At 45.8% G+C, this 14,316-nt stretch overlaps 1 protein-coding gene across 2 annotated transcripts in view; it reads left to right on the forward strand.

Moving 5' to 3' along the window:
* STK32B (serine/threonine kinase 32B) overlaps positions 1-14,316 on the forward strand; it is a 398,879-nt gene that overhangs the window by 91,024 nt on the left and 293,539 nt on the right. For both annotated transcript variants that reach the window (XM_047857552.1, XM_047857553.1), the window contains exon 2: positions 1,874-1,929. In XM_047857552.1, coding sequence (XP_047713508.1) covers positions 1,874-1,929 — 56 coding nt within the window. The remainder of the gene's footprint in view (positions 1-1,873; positions 1,930-14,316) is intronic.

Below are 14,316 nucleotides of genomic sequence, written 5' to 3' on the forward strand. Positions count from 1 at the left end.
TGCCAAGTGGGGGGCGGCTGGCAAACCCTGGCGCCGATGCCTGCCCCGTGGGGCCTCGGGGCTCACGAGAGGATGCGCCCATCTCCCGGCTCGCTGCTGGGCACCTGGCAAACGCAGTCCAGGCACCTTGTTTTCTCTTCTCTGACTTTTGGTGAGGGGGCAGGAGGTCAGAGCGTAGGCTTTCCTTTCCTGACAAGCTATACGCGAAGGAAGCCAATCCAGGTCCAAGAAGCAAGGTTTTGCCAAGTTAACCGTTGACTCTGCCTCTCTATTCCAAGCACGCTGGGCGCCGGAGGGCACGCTGGATTCTGACCGGGGCTCTGTAGGGACACAGTTCAACCTAATTGTCCTCCTTGGCGTCCTTTTCATACACAGGGAACCGTGTTCATTCACTTCCCTGCATCCTGGCCCCGCAGGGGAGTGAACGAATCAATTCACTTCATCTTTTGTAAATGACGCGTCTCTCCGAGTTACTGGAAACTGGCTGTAATTCAGCCTCATTAAAAACTGTTTACCGAACACTCCTGATGCACGAGCAGTCGTGGCTGGTGTGCAAGTGGACATCTGCTTTCACTCAGCCCTTGAGTTGATGAGTATTTGCTGGATACTGACTGTGTGCTCTCGCACCGTGCTAGGTGCCGGGGACGCGGTGGGAGACGCAAACACGGCTCTTGACCTCAGGGGGCTTGGCGTCTAGTGGGGAAGAAGTGATCTTAGTCAAATCCATGTAAAGTAATACAGAACCAGGTGTTTTGGAGGAAAGCCCCGCTGGGAGAGTGGGCCAGGGGAGCCGAAAATCTGGCGGGTGAGCCCGGTTTGCTGTGGACGCAGAAGGGTGAAGAGAGGGCAGAGTTCATAAGCGTGCGGTCAGGAGAAGAGCGTTAAAAGCCCAGGGGATGACTGTCATAGGCACAGAAAAGAAGCTTGTGTGTCTGGAGCTTGGAGGGTGTGGGGAATGTGGGCGGTGAAACAGAAGAGGCAAGTGTCTGGATGGTGTAGGAATTTGCTCTTTTCCTGGAAAGCAGCGATGGGGCATATTGGAGGGGAGTAGAGGATGGGCGAGACCCCCTCCCTGCAGCCAAAACATATCCCGGGACGGGAGGGTCAAGAGTGGGGGAGGACTGGACCACAGGTGGACAGATGGGAGAGAGAGCCAAGAGGTACAGCGGACCTAACCCGATGAAGGACTGATGGGGGGTTGAGAGAGAGGGGCAGGGGGTGTAGGATGAGTTCCAGGCTTTGAGCGCGTGAGGTCAGGTGCATGTTGAAGCACTCCTCCCGTGCTCCATTTTGGACCTGTTGGGTTCAAAGTGGCTTTGAAGCTTCAAGACTTGCTGTGGGGTACGTATCCATCAGTACGTAGAGCCTGGAGGCCAGAGAAAAGGTTCCTTGGAGAGTCCCTGGCAATTAGGGGGTGACTGAAGCCTTCGGAACCGGTGAGAAGAGGAAGGTGGTAGATGGAGCCTCGACAGACTTTAGGATTTTGTGGCTGGGACGGTGAAGCGGAGTGCGCGTGAAGCATGAGCTGAAGCATGAACTGGGAAACGGAGAGGGTGCATTTCCGTAGGAGCCGAGCAGGTGCTTTGAGAAGGAGAGAGTGGCCAAGTAAAAGGTGTCCGTGGCCATGTGTTGTTGGCCTGCTGTGCTGTAGGGATAGGGTGGAAACCAGACCAGAGTAAGGCAGTAGGGGTAGCAAGAAGGGGGAGACCCCCCCGAAAACTAAGGCGGGGTGCTGCCGTGACAAATATAAGGCGGATGAAACCAGAAGCCATTCGGAATAAATGGGTGGGAATGTAGGGCGGGCTTTCGAGAACCAGTGACAAGGTGTGGCCAACCTGATCTGTTTCTTTCTTTCCCTCATTCTCTTTTGCAGTCAACTTTGACCATTTTCAGATCCTGCGGGCCATCGGTAAAGGGAGTTTTGGAAAGGTAAGAATGATGGGTTTTTAAAAACTTCGTTAACAAAATGTAAAAGTCCCGACCCACTAGGCGCGTGCGCACGCGCGGGTCCGCGCGTCTGTTTCTGTGTTGGTTGCTGGGCCCTGGGAATTTCCTGCTTGACGGGAAGACGCGGGCTTGCCAAGTTTGAAATTCGAAAGGAAGTCTGAAGAGTTTCCTTTGGATCTGCTGTAATTGCATTTTGAAGATTAAATTACCCCGGCAGTCCCGGTTTAGGTGGATTACAATGGTAATGATTTCACGATTGCTAATGCTGTTTCTTCCTTGAGGATCCAAATGAGGAAAGCGGAAAAACAAAAGCCGCGAATTTAGGAGATGGCCAACATCAATGCTTTCCTGCAATGTAGGCATTCTGTAAGGAAATTTTCTTGTGGAAGGAATACTGGACGTGAGATCTACCCTCCTAACAAATTTTAAAATGTGCAGTATATCATTGTTGACCGTGGATACGATGCTGCACGGCAGATCTCTAGAGCCTATCAATGTTGGGCAGCTGAAACTTTATCCCCCTTGATGAGTACCTACCTCCCCACTTCCTCCGCCCCTCAGTCCCTGGCGACCACCATTCCCCCTCTTCCATTCTATGACTTTGACATTGTAGATACCTCATGTCTACGGAATCGTGCAGTATTTGTCCTTTTTTGTGACTGGCTTCTTTCACTTAGCATGATGTCCTCAAGATTCATCCGTGTTGTTGCAAATGGTAGTGTTTCTTTCTCTTTCAAAGGCTAAATGATATTTTATTGTACCTATAAACCACATTTTTTAAAATTCATCCATCTGTTGATGGACGTTTACATCGTTCCCCCATCTTGGCGATCGTGACCCGTGCTGCAATGAACACGGGAGTGCAGGTATCTCTTTGAGATCCTGATTTCAATTACTGCGGATAAGTATCTAGAAGTGAGATTGCGCAATCAGATGGAAGTTCTAGTTTTCATTTTTTGAGGAACCTCCATGCTGTTTTCCACTGTAGCTATTACATTGCCACCATCAGTGTGCAAGGGTTCTGATTTCATCACATCCTTGCCAATATTTTTCTTTTTTTGCTAGTGGCCTTCCTGACCACTTGTCGTAGTTATGATTTGCATTTCCCTGATGATTGGTCCTGTTCAGCCACCTGTTAACCTACCTATTAGCCACTTGTACATCTTCTTTGGAGAAATGTCTATTCAAGTCTTAAAATCAGGTTCCTAGTTGGGGGGTTTTTTAAACTATTGAATTATAGGAGCTCCTTACATATTTTGGAGTTGAGCCCCTTATCAGATATATGGTCTCCTAATATTTTCTCCCATTCTGTAGGTTGTCTTTGCACTCTTGACTATTTCCTTTGCTGTGCAGAAGCTTTTTAGTTTGATATACTTGCTTATTTTTGTTACCTGTGCTTTTGATGTCATATCCATGAAATCATTGCTAAGACAGTATCACGAGGCTTTTTTCTTTCAATGTTTTCTTCTGGGAGGTTTATAGTTTCAAGTCTTAACATTTCAATCTGTAGCCAACTTTTACTTGATTTTTGTATATGGTGTGAGGTAAAGCTCAATTTCGTTCATCGTTGTGTCAATATCCAGTTTTCCAGCACCATTTGTTGAAGAGACTACCTTGCCCCATTGTGTATTCTTGGTACCCTTGTCAAAGATCAGTTGACCACGTATGCATGACTTTATTTTTGGGCTCTTTATTCTGTTCCATTGGTCTCTGTGTCTGTCTTTATGCCAACTCCATGCTGTTCTGATTAATATAACTTTGTAATATAATTTGAAATCCGTAAGCATGATGCGACCAGCTCTGTTCTTGCCCAAGGTGGATCTGGCTGTTTGTGATCTTTTGTGGTTCCATGTGAATTATAATTGTTTTTTTTTCTCTTTCTGTAAAAAAAAGTCATTGGGAGTTCGATAGGGGTTGTGTTGACTCTTTAAATTGCTTTGCTATTATGGATATTTTGATAATATTAAGCCTTCCAATCCATGAAATGGACGCCTTTCCATTTGTTTGTGTCTTATTTAATTTCTTTTGTCAGTGTTCTATAATTTTCTGTACACCAGTCTTTCATTGTATTATTTGAATTCTTTTTGATGCTATTGGAAATGTGATTGTTTCCCTAATACCATTTTCAGATAATTCATTATTAGCATATGGAAACACAGTTGCTTTTTGTATGCTGGTTTTGTAGGGTGCAACTTTACTGAATGTATTAATTCCAATTTTTTTATGGCATCTTTAAGATGTTGTATACATTAGATTACGTCAACTGTAAACAGAGACACTTCTTCTTTTCCAGTTTGGATGCCTTTTCTTTTCTTTTCTTTTCTTTTCTTTTCTTTTCTTTTCTCTTTTCTTTTCTCTAATTATCTTAGTTTGTTTTAGTTTTTCGACTAAGTGCTCTGTCTAGGACCTCCAGTACTGTGTTGAACAGAAGTGGCGAGAGTTGGTATCCTTGCCTTTTTTCCTGACCTTAGAGGAAAAGCTTTCAGTTTTTCACTATAACATTAATTGTGGGCTTTTCGTATATGCCCTTTGCTGTGTTGAGTTAATTCCGTTCCATTCCTGCTTTGTTGAGGATTTTAATCAGGAAAGTGTGTTCACTTTGGTCAAGTGCCTTTTCTGCCTCTATTCAGACAGTGCTGTGACTTTTCTTTTGTTTTGTTGCTGTGGGATATCACGTGAATTGATTTCCCTGTGCTGGGATTTCCCTGTGTTATGTCCCAGGGATAAATCCCGCTTGTTCGTGGTGTGCGATCTGCCTAAAGTGAGTGCCTTCGGATTTGATTTGCTGGTAGTTGATTGAGGATTTTTATATCCATGCTCATCAGATAGATTGGCCGGTGTTTCCTTTTCTTGTGTCTTTGCCTGGCTTTGTTATCGAGCTCATTACGGGCCCATAAAATGAGTGGTTGTGTTCCCTCCTCTTCCGTTTTTGGGAAGAGTTTGAGAGCACTAGAATTGGTTCTTCTTGAAATGTTTGGTAAGATTCAACGGCGAAGGCAACTGTCTTGGGCCTTTCTTTGTTGGGAGGTTTGACATTTGTTTGTGGAAAGTACATGTTTGTAATCCTCAGCTGTTTCCAGTGACAGGCTGTTGGGACACAATGAAAAGAAGGCAGGGACTTTCAGAAAACAAGAAAGGTTCCCCGGGCCCAGCCCGTGTGTTCCCACTTACTCAGAAATTTCCTTTGGCAATATTTGCTTTGAGTACGCACTGAGTGCCAGGTATCCTTATACATTCCCAAGTAAATACTATTCTTTCCATTATGCAAGTGGAAAAATCTAGACGGAAATACCCAGACTTGGTAACTCCAGAAGACAAGGTAGTCCACCCATTGTCACACAGGCCAGCAGTGTCCCAGCTGGGATGTGAGCCAAAGCCTGTTTGATGACCAGGCACCTGCTATTTTAACAGCTTCACACTCTTGATTAGACCATTCGGAACTCAGAGTTAAACTGAGATATTGACCTAAGAAATTGGGTAGAATCAGCCTTTTCTTTTCTCCCTTGTTCCCTCCCTTCCTCTCTTTTTCTCTGTCCCTCCCTTTCCTTCCTTCTTTTTTCTTTCTTTCTTTCTTTCTTTCTTTCTTTCTTTCTTTCTTTCTTTCTTTCTCTTCCTTCCTTCCTTCCTTCCTTCCTTCCTTCCTTCCTTCCTTCCCTCCCTCCCTCCCTCCCTCCCTCCTTCCTTCCCTCCCTCCCTCCCTCCCTCCCTCCCTCCTTCCTTCCCTCCCTCCCTCCCTCCTTCCTTCCTTCCTTCCTTCCTTCCCTCCCTCCCTCCCTCCCTTCTTTTCTTGGACTTTCTTTTGTCAATGCATGAATATTAAAAAAAAAAATTTTTTTAATGTTTATTTTTGAGAGACAGAGTGAGAGCAGGGGAGGGGCAGAGAGAGAGGGAGACAGAATCTGAAGCAGGCTCCAGGCTCTGGGCTGTCAGCACAGAGCCTGACATGCGGTTCAAACCCATGAAGTGTGAGGGGCGCCTGGGTGGCGCAGTCGGTTAAGCATCCGACTTCAGCTCAGGTCACGATCTCGCGGTCCGTGAGTTCGAGCCCCGCGTCGGGCTCTGGGCTGATGGCTCAGAGCCTGGAGCCTGCTTCCCATTCTGTGTCTCCCTCTCTCTCTGCCCCTCCCCCGTTCATGCTCTGTCTCTCTCTGTCCCAAAAATAAATAAATGTTGAAAAAAAAAATTTATACAAACCCATGAAGTGTGAGATCATGACCTGAGCTAAAGTCAGATGCCCAACCGACTGAGCCACCCAGGCGCCTCTCAATGCGTGAATATTAACTGAGTGCCTACCCGGTGCTGGGCACTGGATTTTGATCCAGTCCTGACCTAAACAGACCCGAGTGTTTTCCCTTGAGGAGTTCACATTTAGAAAGGAGAGGGATGGCAGACAGGTAAATATGGATATCTTTGGTAAGATAGTAGTAAGTACATTACAATATAGGGGGGTATAGTGTTCGGGGAGGTAGTGGCAGAGAGAGGTTGCTGATTTACGCAGCTGAGCTGTCATAGGGTGGCCCCTAACCGCACGTGGGTACTTAAATTTAAATTAATTCACACTAAATGAAATGACAAAAACTCACTTCCTCACGCACACTCGCCACAGTTTGAGTGCCTAGTGGCCACATGGGGCTGGTGGTTACTGTGTTAGACAGTTCAGGTGATAGGTCATTTCCACCATCCTGGACAGCGTTCTCACAGAGGGTGGCAGGAAGTCCTCCGTGGTAAAATGATGTGTGAGCACAATCCTGAAGGGAGTGAAGGAGTAAGACACACAGGTTCCAGGCAGAGGGAACAGCAAATGCAAACACTCTGGGAGTGTGGTCGGTAGTTTTGAGGAGCTTCAAGGTGGGGGGACTGCTTTAGCTGAGGTCGATGATGTCAGTAAGGACCGAATCACGTAGGACCTAGTGAACTGTGGTGAAGGTGGAGAAGGGAAGGCCCTGGGGTTGGGACAACATGATCTGTTTGTAAAGTTTGTAGAAGGTCATTTTGGCCGCCATGCTGAGAGTACCCTTTGGCCACCATACCGAAAGTACCCTGTGCTGGGCCAAGGTACATTTACCATTGTTGACCATTTAGCCAGGTCACTGAAGGCAAGGGAAACGAAAGCGAAAATGAGCGATCGGGGCCTCATCGCGATAAAGAGCCTCTGCACGGTGAAGGAAACAATCAACAAAACGCAAAGGTAGCTGACGGGGTGAGAGAAGATATTCGCAGATGCCATTTCTTATAAAGGGTAGTATCCAGAGTCTACAAAGAACTTCTCAAACTCGACACCCAAAAAACAACCCAGTTAAGAAATGGGCAGAAGACATGAACAGACACTTTCCCAAGGAGGACACCCAGATGGCTAACAAACACGTAAAAAGATGCTCGACATCACTCATCATCAGGGAAATACAAATCAAAACCACCATGAGATCCCACCTCACCTGTCAGAATGGCTAACATTGAGTACTCAGGAAACGACAGATGTTGGTGAGGATGTGGAGAAAGGGGAACCCTCTTGCACTGTTGGTGGGAATAGCAAACTGGTGCAGCCACTATGGAGAACAGTATGGAGGCTCCTTGATAAATGAAAAACAGAACTACCCTATGATCCAGTAATTTCACTACTGTTTGCCCAGAGGATACAAAGATACAGATTTGAAGGAATACATGCACTCCGATGTTTATAGCAGCCCTATCAGCAATAGTCAAACTATAGAAAGAGCCCACGTGTCCATCGACTGGTGAATGGATAGAGGTGTGGTATATGTATACAATGGAATATTACTCAGCCATCAAAAAGAATGAAATCTGGCCATTTGCAATGATGCGGATGGAGCTGGAATGAATTATGCTAGGCAAAATAAGTCCGTCAGAGAAAGACAAATACCGTATTATTTCTTTCATATGCGGAATTTAAGAAACAACAGATGAACGTATGGGAAGGGGGGGGGGAGAGAAGAGAAGGAAATAAACCACAAGAGACTCTTAACAATAGAGAACAAACTGATGGAGGGAGGGGGTGGGGGATGGGCTGGATGGGGGATGGGCATTAAGGAGGGCACTGGTCATGAGCACTGAGTGTTATATGTAAGTGATGAATCACATCACTGAATTCTTCTGAAACCAGTGTTGTACCGTATATTAACTAACATTTATTTATTTTTAACTAAAATTTAAATTTAAAAATGCCCCAAATAAAAATTTGGTCATAATAAAAAAATAAATCATTGACCATTTACATTATCAAGTGAACTGGGTTGTTTGTTAATTTAACAGACACTCAAAAATAAAGATTACGTTTCAATATTAAAAAAAAAAACATTTTTAACAGACATTCATTGGGCCACTGAGCAGGGCCATGTGCTGCATTATATTGTGTTCCTGACAACGCTGGGGGGTTCCTGAGGACAGAAATCTCGTTGAAAAAGCAGGTATGAAAAACAGTAAATTATGACATGGTGTGGGATGGCTAATTTTATGTGTTCCATGGTTAAGCTGTGATACCCAGATATTTGCTCAAATACCAGACTAGATGTTGCTGTGAAGGTAATTTTTAAATCAGATTCGCCTTTAAATCAGTAGATTTAGAGTAAAGCAGATGACCCTCCATAATGTGGGTGGGCCACATCCAATCAGTTGAAGGTCTTAAGAGAAAGACTGAGGTTCCCCTAAAGAAGAAGGAATTCTGCCTCCATCCAGGTGGCAACTCCAGGTCCCTTGGCTTTCCAGCCTGCTCACCTGCCCTGCAGAATTCAGACTTACCAGCCACAATTGTGGAACCAAGTCCTTAAAGTAAATCTGTCTGTCTCTCTCTTTTTCTGATCTCACCGGTTCCATTTCTCTGGAGAATCCTGATTACTACATGATGCAGTAAGAAAGGCAGGAGATGGGGCGCCTGGGTGGCGCAGTCGGTTAAGCACCTGACTTCGGCTCAGGTCACGATCTCACGGTCCGTGAGTTCACGATCTCGCGAGATCTCGAGTGATCTCGCGTGAGTTCGAGCCCCGCGTCGGGCTCTGGGCTGACGGCTCAGAGCCTGGAGCCTGTCTCCGATTCTGTGTCTCCCTCTCTCTCTGCCCCTCCCCCGTTCATGCTCTGTCTCTGTCCCCAAAAAAATAAATAAACGTTGAAAAAAAAAAAAAAAGAAAGGCAGGAGCAGGGGCAAGCGGTAGCCAAGGTGGGGAGAAGGAAGGTTTGGGAAGTACTAGCAAGAGGCCAAGAGCAAAACTAAAGCCGTAGGAAACGGTTTCAGAGGCATTTACTCTGCTTGGGGCACTTTGAACCCCATCTGACCCTGTGAATGATTATTCGGACGTAGTGCTCTAGATGTGACATGTGCCCCTTTAGAAATCCTGGTGAAACCCTCCGTTCCTGCTCTTATTCTGGGGCTCACCCCCCCGCCCCCCCCCCCCCCCCCCCCCCCGGGCCCCTTTTCCATAACTTACACTTCAGGGCAGGCCTGCAGGAGGGAGATGACCGGTCCCCCAGGCCTGGACCGTAGGGTAGAGTGTCACTAAGGTTTGCGCTGTGTCATGGGGGGAGCCACGTGGTCCTTCAGACCGACACACGGGTCACAGGCCAGTTCCCAGATGCACCCCTGGACTCCTCTTTGGCCCGTCCCCACGCCCCTGCTCTCAGCCTGCTGTCTCTCTTCTGGTTTGCCTCCCTCCCTCTCTGTTTGAAACCATTTTTTCGCCTTCCCCTCCCCCATGGTCTTCTGTTAAGTTTCTCAAATTCCACGTATGAGTGAAAACATATGATATCTGTCCTTTTCTGACTTATTTCACTCAGCATTATACCCTCCGGTTCCATCCACGTTGTTGCAAATGGCAGGATTTCATTCTTTCTCATTGCCAAGTAGTATTCCATTGTATATATATAAACCACATCTTCTTTATCCATTCGTCAGTGGATGGACATTCGGGCTCTTTCCATAATTTGGCTCTTTGAATCACGGGAATCTACTCCCGAAGCCAAGAGCACACTGTATATATACACTGTATGTTACCTTGACGATAAATTATATTTTTAAAAAATAAATAAAGTACAGTTGCCTCTGGAAAAGAATCTTAAAAAAAAAACAACAATAAAGTTGTCATGAGAAAAAAATTACAACAGTATATGGTGATGGATGGTAACTTGATTTATTGTGGTCATTTTGCACTATTTGCAAATATGAAATCATTCAATTCTATGCCTAAGACTAATATGATGTTCTATCAGTTAAAAAATTTTTTTTAATTTTTATTTATTTTTGAGAGAGAGAGAGACAGAGCATGGACAGGAGAGGGGCAGAGAGAGAGAGGGAGGCACAGAATCCGAAGCAGGCTCCAGGCTGCGAGCTGTGAGCACAGAGCCCGACGCGGGGCTTGAACCCACGACCTGAGCCAAAGTCGGACGCCCAACTGACTGAGCCACCCAGATGCCCCTGTTCAGTCAATTTTTTTTCAAAAGGCTGGGCTGGGCTCTGAGAGGGGTGTTCCAGGGCTGACTGATCCGTCTGTGTGCATAGGGAGCACCCCATCCTTGCACGACATCCTCGGGCAAACAAGGATCTCCCCTGGGATGGCTACCACCCCTGGGACGTCAGCCAGCCAGGGTTTCTGGGTGCACAGGGCAGCTCAGCGCAGACGCTCGGGAGTCAGGCACGCAGGGTTCAAATGCCAGCCTTGTACGGTCAGGTCCTCCGTTTGCTCGTGTGAACTAGGCGTGTCGTATCTTCCGTGTCAGGCTGTGGGAGGTCTCAGTGGGGTGGCACAGTGGAGTACCCGGCACAAAATCCCAAATGCTGCTTGGTAGACGGCGACCCCTCAGGGCTCAGGCAGTGTTCCTCCGAGGCGACGGGGAGTCGAGTCGGGGGAGCTTTAAGCGAATATGCTTTTTTGGAAGTAGGTGACACGGTTCTTTCATGAAGGGCCATGTGTTGGGACCTAAGTGTAGCACTAGGGCAGGCAGGGCTGGGAGGTACACTTACGTTCCCGGGACATCTCACCACGCATGACATCTGTCACTGTTGACAAATGGTGGGACCAGGCTTGGCAAGGGTCATGATCTTGCCTGGCAGTCATTCTCCTGGAAACTGTCTAGATCTGGCTCTAACATGACCCTTGTCATTGAGTTTTCTCTTAGTTTTCTTGTCCCTGAGTCTTGTCCAGTTGTTGGCAGTTGTCTGGGGCTGAGAGAACCCTAACCAGCTTAGGTCTGTTTCTTCCGTTCATCTGTTCCCTCATCCGCTCTCCCACCAATCCACCTGCCCACCCACCCGTCATACGGGGGATTCGTTCGTTCTGGGACCTGGTCTAGATTCCGAGGTCACAAAAATGGACCAGATGTTGTGCCTGCTTTCAAGGATCTCTCGGATACATGCAGGATGCAGAGAAAGAAAGCGATACTGAAGGTCCAGTCTGAAGAACACTGATGGAGAAAATCCTGGGAGGTACAGGTGTACAGGGGTGGGTTTGGAGGGTGCCGAATCCAGACTTCAAAAAGTACCCTTTCTGTAAAGGACAGGGTTGACTGGATGCCTGTATAATATTTTCTATCACTTTAGTATGAAAATCTGCAAAAAATACAGCATAGCCGAAAGAATTTGATTTTATTTTACTTTTTTTTTTTTTTTTTTGGTTTTCTAAATTTATTTCGAGAGAGACCGAGAGAGTGCTGGTGGGGGAGGGGCAGAGAGAGGGGGAGACACAGAAGACGAAGCAGGCTCCAAGCTCCGAGCTGTCGGTGCAGAGCCCGACGTGGGGCTTGAGCCCACAAATCGTGAGATCATGACCTGAGCTGAAATCCAAAGTCAGATACTTAACTGACTGAGCCATTCAGGTGCCTCAGGCTGAAAGAATTTTATAGTAAACGCTCATAGCCACCACGTACGTGCAACCAGTAACATTCCACCAAACGTATTTTAGGAAATACCTCTCCTTCCGTCCATTTATTAATCCGTCTTGTTTTCTTACGTGTTTCGTAGTCCATTGCAGATATCTGCATGTAAAGGGCAAACCTAGCTAGCCTCCTGTAGCCCGGGAGTAAACTATGACCTATGTAAGCTTAGAAGGACCCCAGAGTGTGAGATGCTGAACCAGAGTTTGTTTTGGGCTTTCCTAGAAGTGCTGTTTCTGTTCCCTGGGTATTAGTTCTGCTTAAAACCACATTTGCCGAGTTACTGAGAAATAGAACTTCCTCTTAACTGCTTGTTTGAGCTTCTGTAAACCTGCTTGGCGTAATCACCCTTCCCCATTCTCGGGCACCGCGTCTTGTTCGAACAGATAGAAGACTAATATCGTAAACCACATGATTCGGCATTCAACTGGCTAGAGTCAACAAGTTATATTTTAAAATTCTTCAGGACTGGGTGATTGGTGCCCGCCTTATATTTAAAAAACCTACAACATTGTGTAGTTGGTGCCCACCACGTCCAGCTGCTGCCCTTTGCAACCCAGTTGGTCGATGCAGCCTTTATAAGACATTCCCAAAGCTTGTTCAGGGCCAGACTGCCGGGACCTGTTGTATTTCCCTGTCTGGCCCGGCCGTAATAAACTTGTTTTGATCCTGTTTTTTGCTGTCCGGAGTTCATAAGCGATCGCGACCTACAACCCTGCACCCTTCCCCAATTATTTCGGCCAAGAGATGTGTCTAGTTTTTCGTCTGATGGAAAGCGTACGTACGGCGAAATGCACAAATCTTGTGTGCGTTTGCCAAAGTTTGAGAGAGGCTTGTATCTGTGTAACTTGAATCTCCCCAAAGATGTAGGAGATTACCACCGCTCAGAATTCCCCCGTTGACCGCTTCCAGTCAAAACTCATCTTCACGCGAACCACTCCCCCTCCATGGATTAGATCTGCCTGTTCTAGAACTTCCTGCAAATGGAGTCCTACCATAAGCGCTCTGTTGTGGAAGGCTTCCTAACGTTTTGCGCTTTGCGTGACAACATTGCAGCCTCACTCCGTGAGGTTTACCTGTGTTGCTCGCAGCAGTGCTTTCTTCCTTTTATGGAAAATTTTTGGTCCACTCTATTCGTGGATCAGTTTGGTCATCCATTTTCATCGTGCTAGACTCTAGGACTGTGCCTAGCTCTTTATTATTTTTCACGCAGTTGCTGTGAACGTTTGTGTCGTCTGTTTTGGTAAGCATACGGCCTCATTTCTCTTGGGTAAATATTTAGGACTGGCTTGCTGGGTCAGTGGCGCAGTCAGTTAAGTGTCTGACTTCAGCTCAGGTCATGATCTCACAGTTTGTGAGTCCGAGCCCCGCGTCGGTCTCTGTGCTGACAGCTCGGAGCCTGGAGCCTGCTTCGGATTCTGTATCTCCCTCTCTCTGTCTCTGCCCCTCCCCTGCTCGCGCTGTCTCTCTCTCTCTCTCAAAAGTAAATAAATTAAAATTTTATTAAAAGTATTTTATTAATTAATATTAAATTTTAATTAATTAAAATATTAAAATATTTATTAAAAATAGAAATAAAAAGATTAAAAAATATTTGAAAAAAAAGTTGATTGTCTTTTTCCCCACTTCTCCAAGTATCTTTATTGCATGTGGTGTTTTAAGAAAAATTTATGGAGATATAACTGGCATATAACATTGCGTAAGTTCAGGGTGTACATGTTGATTTGATACCTTTATATATTGCATTGTGATTACCATCTAGCGTTAGCCAACGCGTCTGCCATGTCACATAATTATCATTTCTTTGTCGTGATGAGAACATTTAAGATCTAGTCTCTTTGCAACTTGTACGTGCATAATATTGTTGACTATAATCACTATGCTGTGCATTAGATCTCCAGAACTTACTCATCTTCCAGTTCAAAGTGTGTACCCTTTAACAACATCTCCTTAATTTCCCTACCCCTAGCCCCTGGCAGCCACCATTGAACTCTGTTTTCTACCAGGTCAACTGTTTTAGATTCCATGTGATCTCCTCCAGTATTTCTTTCTCTCTCTGGCTTATCTCACTAAGCATGATATCCTCAGGGTCCATCCATGTTGTTGCAAATGGTAGGATTTCCTTCTTTCTCAGCATTGAATAATATTCCATTGTATTCCACATCTCTTTTATCCATTCATCATTGATGGGCACTTAGGTTGTTTCCACATCTCGGCTATTGCAAACAATGCTACAGTAGAAATGGGAGTGCAGATAGATACCTTTACGACACTAATATTTGACAAAGGAGCCAAGAACACTTAATGGAGAAAGGATAATTTCTTCAAATGGTCTTGGGAAAACTGAATAATCACATGCAGAAAAATTAAATTGGATGCCTATCTTATATAGCTCACACACAAAAATAACTTGAAACAGATTAAAGACTTACGCGTAAGACCTGTTACTGTAAAACTCTCAGAGGAAAACGTAGGGAAAATCACCTTGACGCC

This window comes from Prionailurus viverrinus, chromosome B1, assembly GCF_022837055.1.
Source record: "Prionailurus viverrinus isolate Anna chromosome B1, UM_Priviv_1.0, whole genome shotgun sequence".
Classification (NCBI taxonomy): Eukaryota; Metazoa; Chordata; class Mammalia; order Carnivora; family Felidae; genus Prionailurus; species Prionailurus viverrinus.